The sequence below is a fragment of the Radiomyces spectabilis genome (assembly GCF_025331425.1).
Source record: "Radiomyces spectabilis strain NRRL 2753 chromosome Unknown BYT42scaffold_6, whole genome shotgun sequence".
Taxonomy (NCBI): domain Eukaryota; kingdom Fungi; phylum Mucoromycota; class Mucoromycetes; order Mucorales; family Radiomycetaceae; genus Radiomyces; species Radiomyces spectabilis.
The window spans coordinates 1,071,457-1,094,533 of NW_026251931.1; the positions used below are offsets into that span (position 1 = coordinate 1,071,457).

At 43.9% G+C, this 23,077-nt stretch overlaps 10 protein-coding genes across 10 annotated transcripts; 6 read left to right on the forward strand and 4 right to left on the reverse strand.

Annotated features, from left to right (window-relative positions):
• Window positions 1-448: 448 nt before the first annotated feature.
• BYT42DRAFT_486692 (uncharacterized protein) lies at window positions 449-721 on the forward strand (the record flags this gene model as incomplete). Its single annotated transcript, XM_051563759.1, has 1 exon — window positions 449-721. A coding segment is annotated over one exon (273 nt), but the record flags the coding sequence as incomplete, so codon positions are not given.
• Window positions 722-795: 74 nt separating this feature from the next.
• BYT42DRAFT_327482 (uncharacterized protein) lies at window positions 796-3,010 on the reverse strand. Its single transcript, XM_051563053.1, has 8 exons — window positions 2,192-3,010; window positions 2,077-2,126; window positions 1,886-2,019; window positions 1,520-1,823; window positions 1,404-1,441; window positions 1,227-1,347; window positions 1,040-1,168; window positions 796-966 (listed from the first exon to the last, which is right to left on the reverse strand). The coding sequence occupies exons 1-8, from the start codon at window positions 2,859-2,861 to the stop codon at window positions 832-834; spliced, it is 1,581 nt and encodes a 526-aa protein (XP_051423797.1). The 5' UTR covers window positions 2,862-3,010; the 3' UTR covers window positions 796-831.
• Window positions 3,011-3,865: 855 nt separating this feature from the next.
• On the reverse strand, window positions 3,866-5,865 carry BYT42DRAFT_613755 (AP-1 complex subunit MU-1; the record flags this gene model as incomplete). Its single annotated transcript, XM_051571776.1, has 9 exons — window positions 3,866-3,924; window positions 3,996-4,145; window positions 4,322-4,445; window positions 4,517-4,954; window positions 5,044-5,188; window positions 5,249-5,447; window positions 5,531-5,621; window positions 5,695-5,786; window positions 5,853-5,865. The coding sequence occupies 9 exons, from the start codon at window positions 5,863-5,865 to the stop codon at window positions 3,866-3,868; spliced, it is 1,311 nt and encodes a 436-aa protein (XP_051423798.1).
• A 29-nt stretch (window positions 5,866-5,894) lies between these two features.
• On the forward strand, window positions 5,895-7,571 carry BYT42DRAFT_327558 (mitotic checkpoint regulator, MAD2B-interacting-domain-containing protein). Its single transcript, XM_051563054.1, has 5 exons — window positions 5,895-6,641; window positions 6,710-6,972; window positions 7,036-7,176; window positions 7,241-7,376; window positions 7,454-7,571. The coding sequence occupies exons 1-5, from the start codon at window positions 6,065-6,067 to the stop codon at window positions 7,459-7,461; spliced, it is 1,125 nt and encodes a 374-aa protein (XP_051423799.1). The 5' UTR covers window positions 5,895-6,064; the 3' UTR covers window positions 7,462-7,571.
• Window positions 7,572-7,905: 334 nt separating this feature from the next.
• BYT42DRAFT_486633 (SMAD/FHA domain-containing protein) lies at window positions 7,906-8,830 on the forward strand (the record flags this gene model as incomplete). Its single annotated transcript, XM_051563757.1, has 3 exons — window positions 7,906-8,118; window positions 8,273-8,518; window positions 8,600-8,830. Coding segments are annotated over 3 exons (690 nt in total), but the record flags the coding sequence as incomplete, so codon positions are not given.
• Window positions 8,831-11,319: 2,489 nt separating this feature from the next.
• Window positions 11,320-12,558, forward strand: BYT42DRAFT_568855 (uncharacterized protein). Its single transcript, XM_051568219.1, has one exon. The coding sequence runs from the start codon at window positions 11,421-11,423 to the stop codon at window positions 11,880-11,882; it is 462 nt and encodes a 153-aa protein (XP_051423801.1). The 5' UTR covers window positions 11,320-11,420; the 3' UTR covers window positions 11,883-12,558.
• Window positions 12,559-15,978: 3,420 nt separating this feature from the next.
• BYT42DRAFT_593545 (uncharacterized protein) lies at window positions 15,979-17,601 on the forward strand (the record flags this gene model as incomplete). Its single annotated transcript, XM_051570709.1, has 2 exons — window positions 15,979-16,305; window positions 16,387-17,601. The coding sequence occupies 2 exons, from the start codon at window positions 15,979-15,981 to the stop codon at window positions 17,599-17,601; spliced, it is 1,542 nt and encodes a 513-aa protein (XP_051423802.1).
• A 242-nt stretch (window positions 17,602-17,843) lies between these two features.
• On the forward strand, window positions 17,844-20,041 carry BYT42DRAFT_327805 (AP-3 complex subunit MU-1). The gene is made up of 12 exons (XM_051563055.1): window positions 17,844-17,955; window positions 18,041-18,285; window positions 18,350-18,462; window positions 18,547-18,668; window positions 18,728-18,847; window positions 18,913-18,974; window positions 19,039-19,111; window positions 19,186-19,260; window positions 19,341-19,557; window positions 19,623-19,696; window positions 19,763-19,883; window positions 19,951-20,041. Exons 1-12 carry the CDS (start codon window positions 17,921-17,923, stop codon window positions 19,996-19,998), a joined length of 1,305 nt encoding a protein of 434 aa, XP_051423803.1. The 5' UTR covers window positions 17,844-17,920; the 3' UTR covers window positions 19,999-20,041.
• BYT42DRAFT_327921 (kinase-like domain-containing protein) lies at window positions 19,774-21,774 on the reverse strand. The gene is made up of 2 exons (XM_051563057.1): window positions 20,054-21,774; window positions 19,774-19,847 (listed from the first exon to the last, which is right to left on the reverse strand). The coding sequence occupies exon 1, from the start codon at window positions 21,656-21,658 to the stop codon at window positions 20,084-20,086; it is 1,575 nt and encodes a 524-aa protein (XP_051423804.1). The 5' UTR covers window positions 21,659-21,774; the 3' UTR covers window positions 19,774-19,847; window positions 20,054-20,083.
• Window positions 21,775-22,587: 813 nt separating this feature from the next.
• On the reverse strand, window positions 22,588-22,823 carry BYT42DRAFT_568869 (uncharacterized protein; the record flags this gene model as incomplete). Its single annotated transcript, XM_051568220.1, has 1 exon — window positions 22,588-22,823. The coding sequence occupies exon 1, from the start codon at window positions 22,761-22,763 to the stop codon at window positions 22,590-22,592; it is 174 nt and encodes a 57-aa protein (XP_051423805.1). The 5' UTR covers window positions 22,764-22,823.
• Window positions 22,824-23,077: the final 254 nt, after the last annotated feature.

The window sequence follows — 23,077 nt, forward strand, 5'->3', positions numbered from 1 at the left end:
GTTACTCGCACAAGTCACCGTTTTGATTATATAAAAGGAGACACTTGCATTATGGCTCAATTTATGGGCCCAATTACACTGCGTGAAGACCGCTCGATGCAATGAGCAGGGCGAAAAGCGCCTCCAAAATGAGAAGTACATCATTGGAGTTCTGAAAAGCGCTTAATCATTTACCTGCACTTGATAGTGTGTTTCACTATCGCTTTTGTTGGAATTCACCATCTTTCTTGTCAGTCAATACCATGGATGAAACCAATATGGGACGAATGACCACCGCGACGGGTGGGATATTGGCCAATCACGGAGCAGCACTGACTGGGTGATTGAATTTTTTCATTTCGCCTAGGCGTCCTCTTTTTTTGCTTTTGTTTTTTACAACACATTGCGAACGATGAATCAGTCACCTAGTACGATACCCCCCACTACTGTGGCTCCCGAAACCAAAGTGGATTCGGCGACATTCAGGAAATCCGACTTTTCATTCCTTGATGACCTCCATCAGATCATTGGCCTAGTATTGACAGGCAATCATCAGTACGAAGTCGGCAAGGCCGTAGCTCAATTGGACGAACGGTTCGAAAATGCCAGACGCGTATTGAACGAATTACCAGGATTACAATATGTAAAAGAAGAACAAGAGGAAATATTACGACGAGAACTAGCAACACTCGCCACCAAGAAAAAGCAACTGGACAACTATCTGGCCTTGTCACCACTGCAAGATTCATCCGACCCATCCACAACGACGTCGTCATCTTGAAAAAATACGTGTTGCTTCATTTATTCATACTATAGACATACTCCATTCTCCCTTTATATCTATCTTCATCACTACAATGCGTCGTCTTCGGAAAACTCGGGTTCATCATCACTGACAATGCCGAAGTCATTTTCACTTCTGACATCCTCGTTATACTCGGGAGCTCGTTGTTCAATAGTAAATATGGGTGTACACTGTCGCGCAATCTACAACAACCACCTCGTCAATGAAAATTCTGTCCAATAGCCTACGGCATCAACCACGCTTCACCCATTTTACCTCTGATATGCGTTCGCAGAATAAATGAAATTCACTTTCATTCGAGCAATAAAAGCCTAGCATCATGGAGGGATCCAAATGCGAAATATGGACTTTACGTGGGATTGTACAATGATAGGTAGCAAAGTCCTGCAAAAACGTAGAGATGAGACTCATATATCGAAAATATGGGATTTCTGTGACTTACTGCTTCCGTGTATTCTGCTAGACTTTTGGTTTCCAACGCAGGGCGAGAAAAATGAGGATCCAAATAAATGAGTTCATCCCCTTGCAGTCCGATGAAATACAGTGATGAGTTTGGCCGCCCGCTATTAGAATGGAATAAGATATCATTCATGGGTCGACATGCCAGTTTTTTGCTTACCCAGCAACACCAACAAAGTTGGGTAATTCAAAATAAGCCTAATGGGAACCGTAGCCAGCTTTAGTTCAATGTCCATCCAAACAGAATAACAAGGACATTAGATGACAAGAGCTTGCCTTGAGTGCGGCATGGTACAGCGGATGAAAGTTATCGATACCGAGTCGGATGGCTATCAGGATAAGAATAGGCTTGAAGGGACCGACGCTCTGCTTTGGGACGTTTGTGTTTGAGTTTGTGTATAATTTGCGAGCTTCGTCGAGACCGTCGGCTTCCGGACTAGCGGTGCGCGTAGGGAAATAAGTGAATTCACCTCGAGACTTTTTACCACGAGCTACGTCTTGCACATCATCGTGATATACCACGCCATCCGTCGCGATGTAAACTGCCATGTTGGCCGGTGGAAAATCTGATACCAAGGCTCTAGATAAGAACCATTTGAGTCCTCTTAAACGATTTCCATGGTTGCTTATCGTAAGGCTTACTGTATTACTTGGCTGATGGTATTCGGCCCAAACCATTCCCCAATGTTCTTTCCTAGCTGCTTTCCCAGTAATGCGATTCGGTGAATACTGAACGGTGCTCTTGGAGATAATTCATCGAGAAACCAGTGAAGGATCTGGAATAGATTGTCAATGATTCTATTCGTTCTTCCCCTGCACCCCTAGGTACATACCCTGCGATATTCTTGTCGTGAGGCACCTTTTAACTGAGAACGACGCCAATCTAAGGCAAAAAACGACAAGATTGTCAATGGTGATCCTGTTTTGTATATTCAAAAGGTTTACTACCTCTTCCGAGAAAATGGGTCAGCAGTGCGTTGGCCAATAAGCTTTGACCACTTCTGAGCATGCAGCCCCAGCCGATATCGGTTTTATGATTGGAAGGACGAATAGGCGGATAATTATATCGGTAGGTCATCCAGATACGTGAGGTAAAGTCATCGTAAAAATCGGGTGGCCACAATACCGACAGCGCATAAGTGGGGACCTGGTTTTGGGTCGTTTCGGAAGGTGGACGGGGCGTGACTTCTGGTTCATTGGCAGTGGGTGGTTTAAAGATATCGCTTTTCTGGGCATCGAGGATATCGGCTTGCATATCGAGATGCATATTGGACATTTCATATCGACGACCCAAGAGCCAAAGCGATGGATCGTCACATCCTTGTTGCTGTTGCTGCAGGAAAAATGAGCTCGATAATTCAGATCCAGACGTCCATAAATGGTTGACAAAGTGACCCAGCTTGAGCGGAATCTCTGCCGCCAAATACGACGAGTTGGTTAATAGTTTGTCCTTGAACGGTGCGGTGCTGATATGGTTGCTATTCTGAGGTTGCGGTAAACGGTCTGAAAATTGACAACCTTGAGAAGAAGACGAAGATGCGGGCGGCGCCAGGGACGACTCTTGGCTCTCCGCTGTGGTTGGCTTCGACGACGAAATCGGAAGTCGGCACTGGCTCATGGTGTTTGATTATATACAAGCGAAATAAAAGTATGGTGCGTTGTTTTCTCTTTATATGTTTTGAAGAATGATAGAAAAACAAGTAATGTAGTGCAAATGGGTCAATCAGTAATAATGACGGCCCATGAGTCCATTGGAGAAACAAGCACACTGAACAAAATCAAAAAATGATGCGCGGGTTCGTCACGAGACCGTTCAAGCAGCAAGTCACATGTCATTCGCTTTATACGTCGTCTTGCTTTTCATGGCCCTTCTTCCATGCTGCGGCCGAGGCCCCTTTGAACAACCACTTGTGTTACAAGTCACCGATAGACAGCTTACGCGAAAGATACGGCGCGATTCAATAACAATATTTTTTTTTTTTTTTTTTGAATCCGCAGCTTACCCAATCGGTCATAATATTCCTCGATATTGTCCCTTAAAATAGAATGATTCTTACTGACAGTATATTAGTTTGCAAAGATAACCAGACTGTATTTGAAAATATGGGGCACTTCAACTTACCCAAATGCCGTAGTCCTAGCTTTGCTAGATGTCGTGTAGTCTTGCCAGCCACCTCCATACTGAACCTGGATTTTCTACGGCTGTTCTGGATGGCTGCCAAGAGAGTAGGACACCCAGAAAAGCCGATGATGGCGAATAGATCGGCAACAATTCCGTTCCGTTCTTGTTACAGTAATTGTCGAGGCCTCGAACATCAGCTAAGAAATATTATTGTCCTTTTTCTTTCTTGCAAATAACTTCAAAGCTAAGATGTGCGAGGCATTTTCAATTTCCGATCTCATCAATTGTATTTCTGATGCATATAAGAGGCCATTCTTCTGTGTTGAGACTCATTTGTATCAACATCAAGTGTCACAGATGAAACGGGTACGAGAATGTGGTGAAGATTGCTTCATAAAAAAAAAAACACAGATGGCGTGTATGGTTCTTTTTATTCAGGCAGCGGATTATTTTTTTTGTTAACCGATATTATGTGGGCGAGTTGAGGAGGATGGTAGGTATCAGTAGGAGGCAATTTGCTTATTGCCCTTGATGCTTTCGGGCATACGCATTTGATAATCTATAAAAAGTAAGGGCAGTTAAATATTTTTTCATTGACTTTCCCCATCTCTTTGGCGCGAATAACGTTACCTCCATTCTGTGTGATATAGCGAACCCACGGCAAGGCCTGGTAGCCGCTCTTCTCAACGATCTTAAGATATCTAACCTGAATACCGGATACAGTGAAATAGGGAATTTCAAATTTGATATTGATCGGTGGTCGTTTTTCCGTTTCTTCAGCTAAATACGGGTTCCGCGTAAGTATCCAGTTAGCCCAACCTTTCCTCTCCTCTCTTCTCATTCCCATTTCGTTTCCTTGGTATCCTTCACACAGCTCCTGAGAATTTTGCCAACGTCTCAGGCGCCCCAGACATCCCGACTCCCACACTTCCTTTTTCACCCGACTTTAAGCGTACCTGCTTGCACGGAAGGCAGACCAAAGTGTGCTCGCATAATGAACTCTTTTCCGCCTTGGAACTGTTTAAGCTTCCATACTAGACATGATCGCTCGGGTTTATACGAGACGGAACCGCTGCTGCTCTGAAAGCGTCGATAAAGGGGGATATTCAGTCTCTGTATCTTTTGGACGTACGGTTGAGTATGAATCTCACCTTGAATTTAGGCGTGTCTGCATCGTCGGGCACAGGTACTTCAATCTCCACATTGTTCGCTGTGCTCTTGCGCTTGAATTGAGCTCGAGCTTTCACCAAATACTCTACACGCGAGCCAGCATATGTTTCCACGACCGCTTCGACCCAAACCAAAGGCTTCACACTGGTTTGTAAACGGTAACTCATCAGTTCAAAATCGCCATCCGGGGGAATGAAACTGATAGTTCGGTCATTTTCGAACCGAGATAAACGAACACATTGATGGAATTTGACGTCTTCCATTTCGATGGCTTTGGCCGATGTATTGCCTCGACCAGTTGCTTCAAACATCACTTTATCGTTCAATCCCAATCGAAGTTCAGGCATGCCCGACAGATAGCATCGCATCTTGACCGCTCCCAATACCTCGCTTCGTAAGACATTGCCATTGGCATTCACCTGTGCAAAAACGCCTTGTCAGAACCAACAACTCCCGCGTTGCTTGCTTGCTTGCTCTGATCGACTGATCGCGTCCTCCCTCTTCTTACCAAAATATTCACGCTCTCAATGACATCCAAAAATACTTCATTCTTCTTGTATTTGATACCTTCGGAACGCCATGACACGGCATTCGTGACAGCCATGGGCGGTCGCACTTGGACCTCCAACTTGTGTGCATCTTGGGTGATATATCTGAAATAAAGCATGATCAGTGGGGTGAAAAACATGGGCTTGCTTTGGCTTGCAACCTACTCTTGTAAAATCTTGGTTTCGGTGGTTTGCGGGTACCCGAAATCCATCATCTCGTCTAACAGCTCGTATACAATGACAAAATTATCTCGGATCGACTCCTCCTCCAGTTCTTTGAAATACTCGGCGAATACTTGGGTCAGTTTATGCAAATATAACATAATAGCAGCAGCATTCGTGTTTTTTCTCGTCAATGCCAGCACTATATATTTTTATCAAATAGAAAGATGAGGTTAGGCGGGAGCCGCGGTGAAAGAGAGAGCACGTAAAAGAGGGATACGTTACGATAGAGATTGCTGTGTTTGAGATAAAGGTAGTTGATGCCTTCATGGGTAAAACAAGGCAAAGGAACTTGTTCATCTTCAGCTTCGGATATCTACAACCCAAAGGTTCAGTTGATGACCATAATTCGATGACTCATTGCATAGTTGGAAAACGCTCCCAATTACCAGTGGCATGAACTTTTCGACAGCGCTCATTGGAATGTCTCCCCTGTAATTTCGGGAAATAAGTACTTTGCCCTTGAGATCCAGAATGAATACTAAAGGCCATCGTCAGCATAAGGTGCAGTTCACCGAGCAAAAAACTCGCGTGGAGCAGTGTATACCTGCAGAAGCCATGGCGTTGTTTCGTTGAAGCAGACGAGATGAAGCACGGTTCAAAACGAACCGACCCAGTCGTGCTGGTCCCCAAAAAAAACGCGGCGGAGATGAAATCACGTGAATCGATTGATACTCTTGAAAGCCGTTTCTTGTTTGTGATTTTTTTTTGCTACCCACCCGATTTGCGCCTGCACTATTCTTTCACCGAGTAAACAAAATGTCGCTTGTACCCGATTACGGTAGTTCCGATTCAGAGGAGGAATCAGTGGTAGAAACGACGAACAAGTTACCAGCGAAATCCTCCTCCGTGTCGTCTTCTTTAGCTTCGTTATTGCCTGCACCGAAAAAAACGACTGCTTCCTCCACTTCTTCCTCGACTGCCACCTCAACAACTTCGCCGTCCAAGTCGAAACCCGTCTTTTACGTTGATGTTCCCAAACGATTATATGATGATGACGAGGACGAGGAAGAGAAAAAGAACAAAAAGCCGAAAATGGCCAGAACCACCGGCGATCTAGCCGATCTACTTCCAGCACCGAAACATTCTGCCAACTCTTTTCTGGCCGCAGCGGCGGCTAAGAAGGCAGCGACACCCTCCATTTCCTCCGCCTCCTCCTCTTCCTCCCTCTCGGCATCAATTAATAAACAAAAGCAGGCCACCCCGACACCTACACCGAAGAAGCCCGTTATCAATGCGACACCTGACGTTGACGAATCCACAGTGGAAGAGGAAACTGTAGAAGATCAAGTCGATGATTCCGTTACTAAACATTCTGGTCCCTTTTTCCGTCTTGGTACAGTTTAAAAAAAAAGCAGTACGCATGAAAAATCGCTTGGTTATTAATGGATAATGGTACATTAGGATCCGATTTAACGGCTGCACCATCATATCCATCAACGACCACCAAAGTCGAAACATATCAAACAACAGAAGAAGCAGTACCGTCAAGTACAGAACCTACAACAGCAGATACCGAAACTGTATACATCGAGGATCCCAACGCAATGTATGCTTACGGTACCGATCCATCCTTATATTACCAGTACTACCAGCAACAGCAGGAGTGGGAAGAGGCGCAAAATGAAAAGTTGGAGACAGCTGAAGGCGATCTGAATGAAGCGGCAGTAAGTAGTATAGAAGTCATCGAGTTTTCGAATATAATTGATAACCGTTGCTCATGGTAACAGTTACACCAATTGGGTGGTCGACGTGCCAAAGGCGCCGGTGTTCAGATCAAAACCATCAATCAGCAGGATATGCTACCGTCCGACACTTGGCGAGCTCAAGCCTTGGCTTCAGCGCCCACATTTGCCAGCAGTGGTCCAGCGGTATGTTATTTGTTCAAAGCACTGGAATGGGTTCCGGTCATTGACATGGTCCTTTTTTTTCCAGTTGACGGCCAGCAAGGCTCAATTGAAGAAAAACAATATCATGGCGTTAGCTGCCCAAGCACAAAGTTTGCAAGACAAATTAGAAGAGCAATATGCGCAGAATCGTAGAACCAAACGGGAGACACAGAGTAAATACGGTAAGTTGGGATTTGTGTGATGATGATTTTTTTTGAAGCTGTTTATTCTGATGATCTTTTGTTTTCCCCAATTCTAGGATTTTAAACCAATGGTTGGCTTTTCAATAAAGTAAGCCCATGTTATTCAAAAAACATCAAACATACCAAGCAATTGTATTATCATCCTTTCCGGTATTTTTTTTCTGCTATTCTTTTTGTTTCTTTTTCGTACCACATCAAAAAAGAAGTGTGTGTGTTGTATGCGTGTGCTTGCGCTTGTGTCTGTTTAGCCCCTATACATCCCCTATTTTTATTTTATTTTTTCATGGTCACTTCCAGTCCCTTAAGCCCCGATACTGCTTCTCAAGGTCTGCAGACCGTCGTCATATCCCCTTTTCCTCCCTTTCATGATTCAATCATGCAGCAGAATCAAGAATTAGAAAATAGGGAGCCCAATTCAATCTCGTCCAATGAATCGCCTTCAGCCACGAACCTGCCTCTAGGCGATACTGACGCATTCCGAGAAAATACGGAGCCAGTCAATGGGATTGACCACGACCAAGGCCTCCAAATTCGTCTGGTGCCGAATGTGGGCGTGTCCCACTACTGCTTTGTATTTGATGTGATTGAACGGACCCTTTTACCTGGCACGATATTGAAACTCGGCCGTTACAGTGACAAAAAGACCACCCCGGATCGCTTATCGTTCAAGAGCAAAGTAGTGAGCCGTTCGCATGCGGAGCTTTGGATGGAGGATGGCAAGGTGAGTTGAAAGTGCTGTGAAGTGGAAAAAAAAATACAAAAGTAAAAGAAAAAAGGACGCAAGACGCAGCGGCACTGTAAAAGGGATAATTGTTGTGTGGGCTAAAGAAAGAACGGAAGTGATTAATTTTCCTGAATTTGTCCTACATGACAAGATTTACATAAGAGATGCCGGTTCATCCAGTGGCACGTTTGTGAATCGTGCTCGTTTAAGTCGAATCAATACGGCCGGACATGAAATCATTCATGGCGATATTATTCAGCTTGGGGTTGATTATAAAGGTGGACAAGAGTCCATGTACCGCGCAGTAAGGATGCGTTTGGAAGTAAACCGACAAGGGCAGCAGCAACGTTCTATGCCGTTTACTCGTTCTGCGTTCCAACAGCTGCAACGGCAACTGGTGAGCACCGATTCTTTACTTTTGAAGCGATCAAAGGGACGTACAAGCAGTGAGACCGATCATAATCACAGCCCGTCAGAGAGCTTATCGTCGCTCGATATTCAAGAATGCTGCATCTGTCTGTACGCCGTGGCTCCATTCCAAGCTCTGTTTATCTCGCCGTGCTCGCATATTTTTCACTACCGATGTTTGCGGCCCATCTTGACTCAAAATTATCCGGGATTTTCATGTCCTCTGTGCCGCAACTATTCCGACCTGGAAGCCAACGTGGCGCTGGAAATGGCTCAGGTCATGGAGATGCTGGGGCTTGACCCATCCCGTTCTTCTTCCGATGCTCATGCCACATCTCATACGGGTCATCCCAGTCCCATCATTGAAACGGAAGAAGATGGCGGAGATATTGAAGGAGAGAACGACGGCGATGCAAGCCGTGACAAAGGACTGCCCAAGATAGTAACCAATGAGCGAGTTGAAAGCATCCAGGAGGAGGACAGAGAGCAAGGTGACGATGAAGAACAGGGAGATGAAGCGCAACAGCAACAAGACACCACAGAGGAGGATAGTCCAGTGCAAAAAGGGAACGACAGCACGCCAATCGCTTCTGCCGTGGCTATCAATGACGCATCCGGGAATTCAGGCGATCAAGGGATGTCCAAAGGTTCGGAAGCATTATTATCCACTACCCTGATTGGTACTCCTCCTGCCTTTGAGACAGACATTCACATGCAGGATCCGCCCATGCGGTTGAATTCTTCGTGTTAGAAATGAGGCAAGCATCTCGCTTTTGTCGTCCTGCAGTACGGCAGCGCGTTCATTGATTCTCATTTACTATGCGTATTGTATTGGCTTGAACGCAGCACATTCAAAAGGAAGTGAACAAAAAAAAAAGGGATTACGGCTGACTAATGTTCGTAATTTTATATTTCCAATATTCATGTTTTATTAGTATGGTCGTTCTTCTTATTCAACTATTATTTTCAAACGACGGATCTGCACCTCGATAAAGAAAGACCTTTCTATTGTGCATAGCTGCACAGTATGTTGCAGTTGGACATGCATTCGCTTATTTCGCCTAAATTCCCATAAAAAGTCATCGTGAATCTTGATGAACATTTATTTTCTATGTAACGTTTTTCTTTATTTCCATGGATTCTGAAAGAAATAATGTACCATGTTACAAAATATGAGAGGTGCATGATGAGTTACAGAATTCAATTACTGCGAGGATCATAATGATCGGAGCTCCCAATATTCTTATTTTACCCAGTGCAATGCACACAAGAAAAAGCCTTTTTTCTATTTTTTCCTGTATGCGCCTAGATCATTTGACTTGATTAGATCCATCTGATCAGGCACCGGATAAGCACCCAGGTTTCGGTGTCTCATCATACGCTGTTTCCGTGAAAGATCAAACGCACCATCGTGAGGTATCACTACTCGTAACATGTTTCTGGAACTGAGCCAACCAGCCCAGGTACTCGAGCCGATATCGTTCCAGACCACAGAACTAAAATATGAAGCTTTGCTATTCTGAGAAACCGTTGGATACCAAAAGTGGACTGAAAAATCAATGAGAGCAACCTCACGCTAGCTGACGTAGATCGCGTAAAACTGTGGTATACTCAACGTTTGAATGCATCAAAACTATTTTTGTCCGACCATCTGTAAATTGAGAGGACCAAACTGTTGAGTTGAGTGGAATGTCAAGCAAACGGCGATCACTTGGAGAGATGAGCAAAATCAACTGCACTTGCTCGATACCTGGCGCTTGGTGCTGGTATGACTTTTCCTTCAACGGTTGAAATCAAATGTTGTCTATCAATGTCACAAATATCCGGTCCTTTTTCCATAAACGTGCACCATTTCTCTCTATCCGCTGGTGTCGACTACATGAAAGCAACAAGTCATTCTAGACGTTATCCCTGGGATATCATGATGATTTTTCTGCGCCTTCCAAGAGGCTGGCATCGCCAGCCACTTATACTCATTATCACCGTTTCCAAGCCTTCTTTTGGTTACAGACATTTGACGTGATTCAACCTCTCCAGCCGTGTCTCTCGATGAGAGGTTTTCAATGAATGTAATTCCTGTTCAAAGTTTCTCGATCCCGACAAAAATATATACTTGCCCTGGACGACGAATTAACATTAAGAGACCAAACAAGTATTCAACAAGCAGCCTGGCCTTTCCATTACCGATATTCTGGGTTTCAAGCGGAAAGAAGTAAAGGATACGGAAATGCTTGTCATTTTGCTACCCATGTGGTCTATTTACTGTACTCGCAGCGATCAAATCGCTAGACTCCATCCAAGATCTTTCCCAGCATTATCGTCAAAAAGCCATTCGTTCCCAACATTCTGTATGCCTTTGATACAATCTGCTTATATTTTGATATTCCTAACCGCCTTCCTCAGTCGACGAGTTAAATACAAGTACTGAGGGTTAGTCTCAGCAGAAGCCTATGGCACTCGCCAAGAATCTAGTACTCTAATGTATTCATCAAAGAGAACTTCATGTGAATATCTGCATTGTTCATTTCATATCCAGCCAAATGCATAACAGGAACACAGCAGAACTTGTTTATTGTTGATAAAGGATAACTCTTCATCGAAATAAAATCCATGAGATAAATTCTGTTCCTACCAATAAAGTATTCCTGGCCATCTTTCCGAAAAGAATTGCATACAGGACACATTTAAATTGTCTGGAAAGAAAATTGCGTATAGGACTCAATTAAAATGTCTGGAGATAAGAAATATGGATAAAACGCAAAATCTGCGACTTCAGTTTTGGAAATGGCTCTATATTCTCACAGCGCGTGGGTGTTACAGAGAGTGTAAATTCGGCACCAGGAAAATCTACGACTTTCTACTTCTATGGTATTCTGTGTAGGTCTGTGCTCATGTCTGTGAACAAAAGGAATCATTGTGTCTCACATTTGGTCGCGTCACCTGTCACTGATTCGATTGGAAAAAGGCAATGTGCTTTCGTCCAATTATACGGAAAAAAGTCCAGAATTCATCCATCGACCACCAAAAAAAAAAAGAAAGTTTTTGTTTGGTTTTATCAGAAAAAAGACATAGATCAAGGATTTCACGCCACCGACATCGAGATAATCAACGTGATATACTTATTTTGCAAAATTAGGAGAATGATCAGCAAAAGCGCAATTATAAGGCCATCTATTCGTTTCTGTCTTGCCCATTATCATTGGTCCAGAAGATGGATGGTCATGAGCCAAAAAAGCACGCTGGATTTGGCAAGTCATGCGTCAAGTCATTCTCCGGCTAATGGAAGACGTGAACCCGACCCGACTTGTTCCTTATCATCTGATGATCGCATTTTTATATCTCTATTTCTGTGATTCTATGACCATCAGTCATTGAAAGACCGGGTGCCTGAGCAACCGACCATCGATATCGTAGAGTGGTCTTTTTTTTTTTTTGTTTACATCTCCGATGACCGTTGGCAACAGTGGCTCGTTATCTTGACCGATTAGGGGAATAAGGGAAAACAGAAAGCTTGTATTGCAATTCAAAGGGTGCTTGGAATAAAAGAAAAAAAAGAGAGATCAGCATCCCCTTCCCACTTTTAGCTCACCCTGAAATCGGTCTTGAGCTGACACAGGAGATCTCACTGCTCTCGGCCGACCGTCATATGAGAAAATAAGATGGAGAGGATAATAAAGTACCAGAAGGGCTGATGTACGCCGAGAAACTCGACACTATCGATCTTGCTAATAATAGATCGCTCTATACTCATTTGGTCCGGGTTGAAGCCAAATAGATTGGTGGTGTGAATGCAAGAGCTCCTGAGCAGGTTACTGTAATCAATGTAGGGCGGGATGAGGCATTTGCAATAGCCGGCCACTCCTACTGGTGATGAATTGCGCTATTTTCCGTAATAACCAATGCATCATGATAGCACATGAGAACGATTATATCTTACTGATCCTTCTACAATAATAATAAAAGGAAAAAAAATATAGTACGATGGTATGACGAATTATGTCTGGTTGTCCGAGACATTAAAGAGTCTCTTGGTTAACTTGGAATATGTTATGAAACATGCAGTGTGAAAATTTATTTCTGCTGGAATGAGAATGTTTTGGTGATTGATCACTTTGGCAACAGACATTCCAACTGGTGATGAGCATAGGATAGAACAAGAGAGAAGAGAAGAAAAATAAGTGAGGACTGGATGGAGGAAGAGGGGACAAATAGATTGATACGTAGAACGAGTTTAAGTTAAAAGCAAAACATACAATAAAAAAAATGATAAAGACGAATAGAATTACAATGTACAGAAAAAAGAAAAAAAAAGTTCATGCAAATACAAAATAGAATATGAAAAGCGGGAAGCAGATTATCACGGTGAGCAAGGTATGATCTCGGATTCCACACTTGGAAACGATGTATAATCTTCTTCAAAGGACCAATGTTGTTTGTCACTGTGCAGATCGATACTGCAGGTATATGTTTGCGAAAGGACGGAATTAAATGAGGTTGTCCGTACAAAGTTCTGTTGATCGTATGTAGCCGTTTCGGGTTCGGGGTTGCGACAGGAGGTGGAAGTCGCTTTGTTGGAACTTCGTTTTAAGTCGACCAAGAATTGAAACATGATTGGGTTAATTGGAAGAATCAAGCAGTGATTTGGAAAAGAGAATTGTTGATGAAAACTGAGTTGAAGAAACGAGTAAAAGCAGGGAAATGACTCGTCTCCACTGTATTTATAACTCTTTTTTTTTTTTTTTTTGAAAGCAGCTCCCCATTGTGGAAGGGGGATTCTAGATCCTCGTTTTTTTTTTCTTTTGTTTTTAGGTCCCAACACTGAATGGGTTTGTACCACCACGCTTCGTTTGGTATCACGAGCTTTTTTTCCTGTCCGTAGGATGTCGTCGCCTGTGGAGGCTCGTTGGAAAGCAACAGCATGACAGCTTCGACACATTGTGTTACACCTGCCTTTGTAGGATACTCTAACAATGATATGCTGCTCTCACTCATTTTACCTTGTCCATCCTCTTTTTCTTTTATCGTCACACTGGGAAATTTCCAAAGTAAAAAGATGCTGACTCCTTAGTGTTTCCCTCAATCACAGCAACCATCAGCCTTGCTATCGCATCCATGCAACCACACAAAAATCCCAAACATGGCAATCCCATCCCGAAAGTGTTCTACCTTGTAAAATATGAGCCGATACTCTTTTTGAAATTTGCTTCTATTTTTTCTTTCTGTTTTTCCATAAAAAACAAGCCATTCTGACCTTTATCACAAGTTTATCTGTTGAAAATGCTGTTACAGTTTTTCTTGTTTTCTTGTGCACGCCATGTTTATCTTCAATTGTCGTCTGAGAATATATGTCATTTATCGCCAATCAAAAACACAGCCTGCTGCTGCGATTTCTGAATTCTTTTCTTGTCTTTTTTTTTTCCAAAAATAGCCCAACTGAATACGCCGTTGCCTTGACCATTGTTTTGCAAACGACATGGCAACGCTTAGCACAACATCATTCAACAATGCACCAAGATCCTCATCTGCGGATGATGGCACGGTCATACGATATTTCTTCACCAAAGCTCGTCATATGACATGCCAGTCTTTTTCTGTTCACCTCGTGTTAGAGCATGGCTCTCATTGAGAGAATAACGCCATGGATAAATACTTATTACCAGCATGGCGCAGCCAACAAACTTATAAAGATATTCAGGGTGTAGCACAGCAGTAGTAACAGCCTTTTTGTCCAGGTTATGGACCAATTTTTTGCAACTGTAAGGCAATATCTCAATGCTGATGTTTTGGATAGACAATCACCATGTGGTTGATTAACGCATTGACTGGTTTTTTTTCATGATCGCTCAAAATATGAACACGTTTCTCTGGACGGTCACCATTGGTAATCTAATTAAAGCGTCACCCACACATACCGTAAACAGCTTAATTATCATGACACAGATTACTCCATTTATGAAGATACGGTGGCAGATAAATATAGTAACGTGCAACGGAGCCGTTGCGGGTTCACGATCGACAGCAAATCTCAGAATAGGTGTTGTACGGGCTCGTTCATACGGTGATACCCAATTGGCTATTATCAAGCCGATCCGACAGTGAAAAATTTAATACCAATTGGGTATGTGGGGCTCATAAATAATCAACAATCATCCTTTATCCATGGTGGTTCTACACGATGGATTGGGAAAGTTGATGATTTGTAATATCAATCAACTGGCTATACATAACAATTGCATCATGCTATTTACATGTTATTCATCGTTTTTCTTCTTCCAGGCGTCCCATCCAATATGTTCGCTTCTTAAAATACGACTTATTCCGCAAATGGGAGATTGACATTGAATCGGTCCGAGAAGCAACCCCACCGACTTGCCCAACCTTTAAAAGATAAGATTAGTGCACCGGTACAGAGGCCCATGAAATCTTGAATTCGATCTTTTGAGAACGTACGACGGCAACTAGCCCGATTTTAATTACGCGTCGAGTCAAAGGGAAACTCAGCTTCGGTCAGCGAAGATTAACACTCAGACACCCAAGAAATGAAATTCGGGTTCCTCTTCAAGAAATCCGATGCTCACTTAGAGTAACCATCATTATTTTTGCCACAGCGACTTACTTTCACCGTCCCATGGTGCCGAGGGATGTACTGAAACATTTACGAGATGTCGGGTTTTGCCATCCTTCTCTGGCAGGATATGCAGAATGGGCTGAGCCGTATCAGGTTGTGCTGTGATAGTAGATCACTGAGTAGCTGAATTAAGAAGATAAATCACAGGTGCAGTGACAAGACGAGAAATAACCCAGCTGAAAAAGAAGGCTTTGCGCCTTTTTCAGAAACTTTAGTCTTCTGTGATCCTATTTGTCTGACCGTATGTAGATCATAGCAGCAGGGACCGGTTTATACTAAATTCATTTGATTGATACTTTCAGCCAAAAACATGCTCACTACATCAGTCGGACAAAAAGTACTGTATCACTCAATATTGCATGCCATTTATTTGCCTATCTACTTGATTATGTTGCGGGATAGACTCAAGTAGGGACTGAATCAACTAATCACCTTCCTTGTTCGTTGCTGATGGCCAAAAAGGCCGGACCTGGATATGGCTTCGGACCGAAATGCCAGTCGGGCCGGACACGAACGTACTTGATGACATCAGCGAAAATTTGGCCAATCACCAACACAAGGATTTTTTTTCTTGTCCTTTTTCGGCGCGTGGATTTTGAGTGTGAGTGCTGTTTGTATATGTAAATTTAATGGAGCCGTCACCGGATCAACCTAATGTCGACAACGGCGAGCCCAAACCGGCAGAAGACCAAGTAATGAAGGACGAGAAAGACGAGAACAAGGATGGTGGACAGACCGAAGCAGATACAACTGCTCCCATGGAAGGAGTGTCTTCCGTGCCAGTGCCTGCTGAACCGTCCATCACGGAAAACCCAGAAGAGATGCGGTCAAAAATTGAAAAGGAGGCAAGGAAATATTTGCTGGCACAAACCAAAGACGTCAAGGTGCCTGAACATGCCGCATGGTTCAACATGGACACCATTCACAACATTGAGCGCGTGGCATTGCCTGAATTCTTCACCGGCAAAAACAAGTCAAAAACACCCACCGTCTATCAACATTATCGCGATTTTATGATCAGCACTTACCGTTTGAATCCCAAAGAATACCTTGCCATCACCGCATGTCGACGTAACTTGGCAGGCGACGTGTGTGCCATCATGCGCGTGCATGCCTTTTTGGAACAATGGGGGTTAATCAACAGTGAGGTACGAATTTAGTGGACAAATGGGTTCCTGAAAAATAGTTGCCGATGGAAATCCTTATATTGGGTTTGTTCTTGTTTTTAGTGTGACCCTTCGACTTGGCCTTCAGCGGTTGGACCTCCGTTTACTGGTCATTTTCGAGTGACGGCAGACACCCCACGAGGATTACAACCGTTCAAACCGAATATCAAGCCTCAGGTCGCCAATAAAGGGGAACTTGGGATGAATGTCGAACTTCGTCAGAAATTATTCGATCAAGCGAGTGAAACGGCCGCCAAGCAGTATTTCTGTACCACCTGTGGTGCCGATTGCACAAGAGAACGATATCACAGTCTGAAAACCAAGCATATGGATTTGTGTCCGGTGTGTTATAAGGAAGGCCGGTTCCCTTCGTCGGCATACAGTAGCGATTTCATCAAATGCGAGCCCGCACCGTTCAAACACGCGGAAGATGACGAATGGAGTGACCAAGAGACGTTGCTATTATTGGAAGCGATTGAAATGTTTGATGACGACTGGAATGCGATCGCCGAACATGTGGGCACACGTACACGGGAGCAATGCATCATGTACTTTTTACAGCTTCCTATCGAAGAGCCATATCGTTCGACGTTACCCTCTTCCACAGCGATTGAACACAAACGTGCTCCTTTCGCTCAGGCCGATAACCCTGTCATGTCGATTCTGGCATTTCTCGCCTCAGCGGTGGATCGGGACGTTGTATCAGCGGCAGCGGAAGCGGCTATTGAATGTCAGGAACAACTGGCAAAGAAGCGTAAATCAACAGACATGGACGTCGACAAGGAACCTACCACGGGTGCCGAGACCGAATCGAATAAAAAGCCTCGCACAGCATTGGAAAAGGCGGCCACGGTTGCCCTCGGTTCAGCGGCCGCGAAAGCGAAATCTTTGGCGAGTATCGAAGAACGAGAAATCCAACGATTGGTGCATGCTGTAGTGGATACACAAGTGAAGAAATTGGACCTGAAGATGAATCATTTCCAGGAACTGGAGGCTGTTTTAGAGAACGAACTGGAATACATTTCACAGCAACGTGAACGTTCCTTTTTACAACGTTTGGCTGTAAAAAAGACGTTGGCTTTACTACAACAGGAGATCAGTCAAAAAGGCGGCATCGAAGGATTGGTCAATAACGGTTTGACTCCCGAACAGTTGCAACAGTTTGTGAGCACCAATTTGGTCGACGAACACTATCACATAACCGATCTTGGCGCCATGTCGGAAAAGGAACTGCAATATCCTGTGCCGTCGGATGATCGATCCTTGCTCTCACTATAAGTCGTACTCTTTTTTCATTCCTATTCTACACATCTCTTTTTACCATATTCTCCCGTTGCTTGCTTTTGTTTTCTTTTTATTTTCTTCCAACGCTCATAAACCACCCAATCTCAAGATGAATAAAGTATAAAAAAGGGCATTCATCCACACACAAAGCATCGACTGATCCTAATCAGCTGATTGGTCGTGACTTTTTCGGATGTTGGGCCATTCTCTTTCCAAATTTGAAGGTGCGCGTTTCGGGCTTCCATCAGCGTAACCGTTTTCTTTTTTGCAAGGCACCTCTCACCCCTCTCTCTTCTTTGTGTTATACACCCCAATGATAAATTCACTATTCGTTCTCAATGCGCAAGGGTAACTTTTTAAAATGCTTGTTTGACTGCCATGTTATTCTCATTGAGTAACGATTGGTTTATTGTCATTTGGCCATTTTCCACAGAAAGATTATTATTGAGAAGCATTGGCGTGGCATGATTTCCCGGCAAATTGTCGACGTATTCAACGATGAGTGTGCCAAATTTATGAATACCGCGCCTGGCACTTTGGACGATAAAACGGGACTTGGTTTGAAGGAATCATATTTTACACGAGACGATGTTCCCCCAGTTTTGGAAACGAACAAGTACTGGTTGCTAAATGTGTTACGGCACGATTTAACATGGCTCTGTCCTGTGGAACGGGAAGGTATATACAGTCAAATTGGCGGGTTGAACACTGGTACTGATGCCACTTGGTTCACGGTATGTAGTGGATCCTATGCTGGTCTTCGAGTTCATTCACCGCATCATCGATATTTTGACGGACTATCTCGGTGAAGTGTCCGAAAGCTCAATACGAGAAAACTTTGTCACAGTGTATCAGGTCAGCGAGGAAATCCAAAAATATTCGTCAAGTTTGAATGAAAGACTCATCCTTCATGTGATTTTTTTGTTATGGGTTCTGTAGTTGCTGGAAGAAATGATCGATTACGGATACCCGTTAACAACGGAACCAAACGCATTGAAAGAATTGATTATGCCGCCTACCATTATGAACAAAGTCATGTCCACGGTGGGTGCAGCCACAGGGTAAGTCTAACAAAGGATTTGGGTGAAAGAGTATTTTTTAAATGTTCGGTGCCCGTTAGCGTCGCGCCCAAGTTGCCACAGAGTATGTCCAATATTCCTTGGCGTAAGGCGGGTGTCAAGTACGCACAGAATGAGATTTATTTTGATATCATTGAAGAGATCGATGCTACGGTTACAGCGTAAGTTCAGGATCAAAAAATGCTCATCAGACGAGAATGCTGACAATGAGGGAAACGGTTTGCAGGACTGGATCTGTGGTATCATGCGAAGCCCACGGTACCGTTGTCGCACAAAGCAAGCTTTCGGGTAATTGCATACAACAGAGATAGTGGGTGGATTTGTTATTGATAGGCTTGGGTGATTTTGATAGGTATGCCTGATTTGACATTGAGCTTTGTCAATCCACGGGTGATTGACGATGTCAGCTTCCATCCGTGCGTAAGGTAGGCAATGTGTATCTCGTTTCAACGCCGTATGACGCATAGATTCACCAAAAGGGCGGGAAATATGATGGCAGGTATCGAAAATGGGAAAGCGAAAAGGTGTTGTCATTTGTGCCTCCCGATGGTCGATTCAAACTCATGTCTTACCGGTGAGTGTGGAGACGGCATGTAATAAAAAAATGAAAAAAAAAGGGTGAAACAAAGACTTAACCGAAACCGTACCTGCCAGCGCTGCTCTGTCACCTTACCAAGCCATGCCGCTTCAAGTGAAGCCACAATTTTTACCGTCAAAGAACGGAGGCAAATTCGATATTTCCGTCCATCCGCGTACGAGTGACGGAAAACCTGTTGAACATATTACTATTACCATACCAATGCCAAGATCGACGACGAGTGTCACGGCAACGTGCAATATCGGACAGTATATGTATGATCCCGTAAGCAAGGTATGTTTTCATGATTGACATTTGGACCCCCAAAAAGGCAGCGAAATATTCATCCATCTTGACAGACCATCAAATGGGATATTTCAAAACTGCAACAACGCGAACGTGCACCGATGCTTTCGGGAACCTTTAACAGCAGGTAAGACGGTTTCGACGCGTTTTCAGCAAATACAGACACTGATGCTCTTTTTTTTGTGGTCCATAGCGAATCGAATCCAGAGGTGGGCATCACGATCGGCGCCGATTTTCAAATCACAATGTATGCCGTATCTGGGTTGAAGATCGATACGCTACGTTTATTCCATGAAGGTTACAAACCATACAAGGTAAAAGGGAAAGAGGTATCTATTACAAATGACGTTGTGGGGCTGATATATTCTTCTCAATAAATAGGGTGTGCGCAGTTTAACAAAAGCAGGTCAATTCCATATTCGAACGTAGTTGATAAAAACAAAAGTAGAAAAAAAGAAGGAAAAAAAAGGACATCCATGCATACCATGAAATACACCGTATTCCTCAGCATCGTTTACGTGATCATTGTTTCCTGCAGTTGTTTCATCAATAAGGATAATTTGTTATTGGCTTGCTTCGATTCAGCTGTCAGAGTGTCCTTCATATCTGTCACGAGGCTTTCGATCGCGTCTGTAATCGGCAAATCTCCCATCGTTCCAGGATTGAGCATCATCGAAAAGAACCGAGTCCACAGCGTCTTGTGCCAATACCGTTTGATGGTCTGTTGTATCTCCCACGTGGATTGCCGACGATTCTTTTTCACTGATAACGGTAATCCAAAGAGCAATAAATGAGCCATCCCTGCCACTCCCCAGTAATCAATGGACCAGGGCAGCCAAGGTTTCTTTTCAATAATTTCGCGCAAGTCATTAGGTTCCGCAGGCCATGTTGCCAGAAATGTCGTATTTTCGTTGAAAAGGGTCAAATCGATGGCACGCCCGAAATCAATGACACGTATGGAACGCCATTCCGCAATATCGGTGGTTGGCGTGGTTGGGAAATGAAGCATAAGATTATCAAGCTTCAAGTCACAATGAATGATGCCTGCTCGATGGATCCCGAGCATGATATTCAGAAATTCCATGATAAATAACATCGCCAAGGGTTCAGGCATGCCGGATTGCTGGTGTACATGGCGTTGGACATTAAGACAATCCAACAAGGTGCCTTGCGGTAGGTAATCCAGCAGCAAAAAGCTCACATTCCCGTAGTGTAGGAAAGATCGTGGTCGAATAATGGCTTGGGCATCTGGCAATCGATGGAATAATTGGTGCAGTATGTAATACTCCCATGGGTTCGGTGGGGCTTCGATCTTCATAGCGACGGCTTCTTGTTTTTGGTGTTGTCTCACCCGGTAAACCTTGGCCATGCCGCCTTCACCCAGTTTGGCTTCCACTTTGAATGCGACACGGGAGAGAACAATGGTAGGGGAGGCATAACGGGACAAGTGTTGATGTTCGGTGGTGGTCTGAGAGGATACATCGTGGTAAGACGAATGATGATGCAAGCATTCCGTGACCTTTTCCCACTGACGGTAGTTCTTAATAGGTATCTCGACGACGTCCTCTGTTGGAGCAGCAAGATCATGTTTGGGTAAAGGTGGAGCCTGCAGCGGCTCTGGAGTGGCTGGCTTTTCGCATTCAGGAACAGGCTGTTGGGACGCGATGGGAGGCGTTGCCTGAAAAGTTGTGAATAAGACTGGATGACTAGTGCGAGCCTTTTGCTTCGGCACCTCATAGGATGGACGAGCGTTCCAGTCGACGGTGGTGATTTGACGATGGATGTAATTTGGTTTCTTGTAACGTTTACGGAACTGAGCATATTTGAGCCGAAGTTCTTCGAACGATGTCTCTTCTTTGTAGCGATAACATTCCCTAAGCATGGCGACTCGACCTTCATGGTTGATCCGGGCTTCTAACCATTGCAGGATGGAAGACAAAGGTTGATTAATGGGAAGCAGTAAGGTGGGGTCATCGATCATCTCAATGTCAGGCTGTCGCTCGCTGACGGCCCTTTTCGCATAGGAACTCTCCTTGGCGGGTATTGACTTGACCATCAACTTATTCTTGCCAGTGACATCTGACTCCATCTAGTACCGCCTCGACAAGCCTGATTAGTACAACTGCTTGCAAAGCGTAGATCTGACCGAATAAAAATTCTTACTGCCAACTGCAACTGACATCGCCATTGATTGTTCTCGTATAAATCAAAAGTAGCTGGCAACTGCGTTTGTATGGTAGCCGTCATCCCCGAGGAACCCGGATCTGTGCGCATGCATATACTATACGTATTTTGCTTCTGCTGCGGAGCTTCATGCGTTGATGCATGAGTTGGTGCTTTTCCGGACTGCAGTAGAGATGCGAAGCCCATTCCGTGACGGCGATGCCATTTGTTTTGAAGCTGCTGGAGGCGCGAAACGGGTTGAGCATTTTTGCGCAAGCCCAACAGCAGCATGTCATATGCATTTTTCCATCTGCCCAAAAAATCACCCATCATGATTAATCAAACGGATGCCATAAAATAAGTGGGTGAGCTTCTTGCCTATGCTGTTGGTCGTAATACTGGGCGACTTCTTCATAATATGCAGCGACGTACTCTCCAATATGCTGATCCTGCATATATTGGTAGATAGCGACAGGGTTTTTGATAAAGGCCGCATACATTAGCCAGAGTTTTACAAAGCGAGGATTATTTTTATAACGATCATCTCTCTCAAAGCGAGCAGTGACCTCTGACAGGACACTGATTAGTTGACGCTCCAGATGATGATCGAATTCCCCGGTGGCCAGCAAATAACGAATACGATCTTCAAATGCTCTTAGAGGATCATCCAGAAAATCGGTGGATGCATGTTTATAATAACGTTTCTTTCGCGTTTTGTGGGCGCGACGAGGAACAAACATAAAAGGAAGAGAAAATAAAGTTTCAAGCCAAACAAAGAAGAAAATGCAGATGGGAAGATAAAGGAATTTTGAGGCCAGCACGCATGAGAATGGACTGTGTTTTTGACTTCGTATCTATTAACAAGCCATACACCCGCTGTGCAATGGATGCCACCTGCTACTGGACGTCACCCCCTTACATTGAGCGACATTCGTCAGATAAAAGCCTAACGCATACGGCATAACCTGGGCGAGACTCTTAATGAAACTTTGGTATATTAATGTCAATACTCTGGCATACCGTACAGTCATGATTTCCAAACATGTGTGCAGCAGCGCTTATTGCCCCCTCAGTCCCGTCCCGGCCAAGGTTATTGGGTATTTTAAAAAAAAATGAGTTAGTAAGCTCTTTGATTGATTCAAATTTTCGTCAAGATATTTTACCTTTGTTATTTGAGTTTGCAATAGCCATTGATCGCTAGACATGACTTGGATTATATGAAATTGGACTTGCTTTGAACCAAACGGTGTACCGGAAAAAACAAGATGAACACCGACCTCTCGATCATTATAAAATGAAGAGAATCAAAGGGCATATACAGTATAACTGACAAAAAAAAACAAAT

Bases quoted from the DNA above. Each gene is read 5' to 3' on its own strand.
- BYT42DRAFT_327558 (XM_051563054.1), top strand. From the start codon at position 6,065: ATGTCGCTTGTACCCGATTACGGTAGTTCCGATTCAGAGGAGGAATCA. The intron at 6,642-6,709 runs GTACAGTTTAAA...ATGGTACATTAG, and splicing joins TGGTCCCTTTTTCCGTCTTG to GATCCGATTTAACGGCTGCA. The intron at 7,177-7,240 runs GTATGTTATTTG...TTTTTTTTCCAG, and splicing joins TTGCCAGCAGTGGTCCAGCG to TTGACGGCCAGCAAGGCTCA.
- BYT42DRAFT_568855 (XM_051568219.1), top strand. From the start codon at position 11,421: ATGTCTGTGAACAAAAGGAATCATTGTGTCTCACATTTGGTCGCGTCA.
- BYT42DRAFT_327805 (XM_051563055.1), top strand. From the start codon at position 17,921: ATGATAAATTCACTATTCGTTCTCAATGCGCAAGG. The intron at 18,463-18,546 runs GTCAGCGAGGAA...TGGGTTCTGTAG, and splicing joins ACTTTGTCACAGTGTATCAG to TTGCTGGAAGAAATGATCGA. The intron at 19,112-19,185 runs GTAGGCAATGTG...ATATGATGGCAG, and splicing joins AGCTTCCATCCGTGCGTAAG to GTATCGAAAATGGGAAAGCG.
- BYT42DRAFT_327921 (XM_051563057.1), bottom strand. From the start codon at position 21,658: ATGGAGTCAGATGTCACTGGCAAGAATAAGTTGATGGTCAAGTCAATA.
- BYT42DRAFT_327482 (XM_051563053.1), bottom strand. From the start codon at position 2,861: ATGAGCCAGTGCCGACTTCCGATTTCGTCGTCGAAGCCAACCACAGCG. The intron at 1,824-1,885 runs GTAAGCCTTACG...GTTCTTATCTAG, and splicing joins ACCATCAGCCAAGTAATACA to AGCCTTGGTATCAGATTTTC. The intron at 1,169-1,226 runs GTAAGTCACAGA...ACGTTTTTGCAG, and splicing joins TAGCAGAATACACGGAAGCA to GACTTTGCTACCTATCATTG.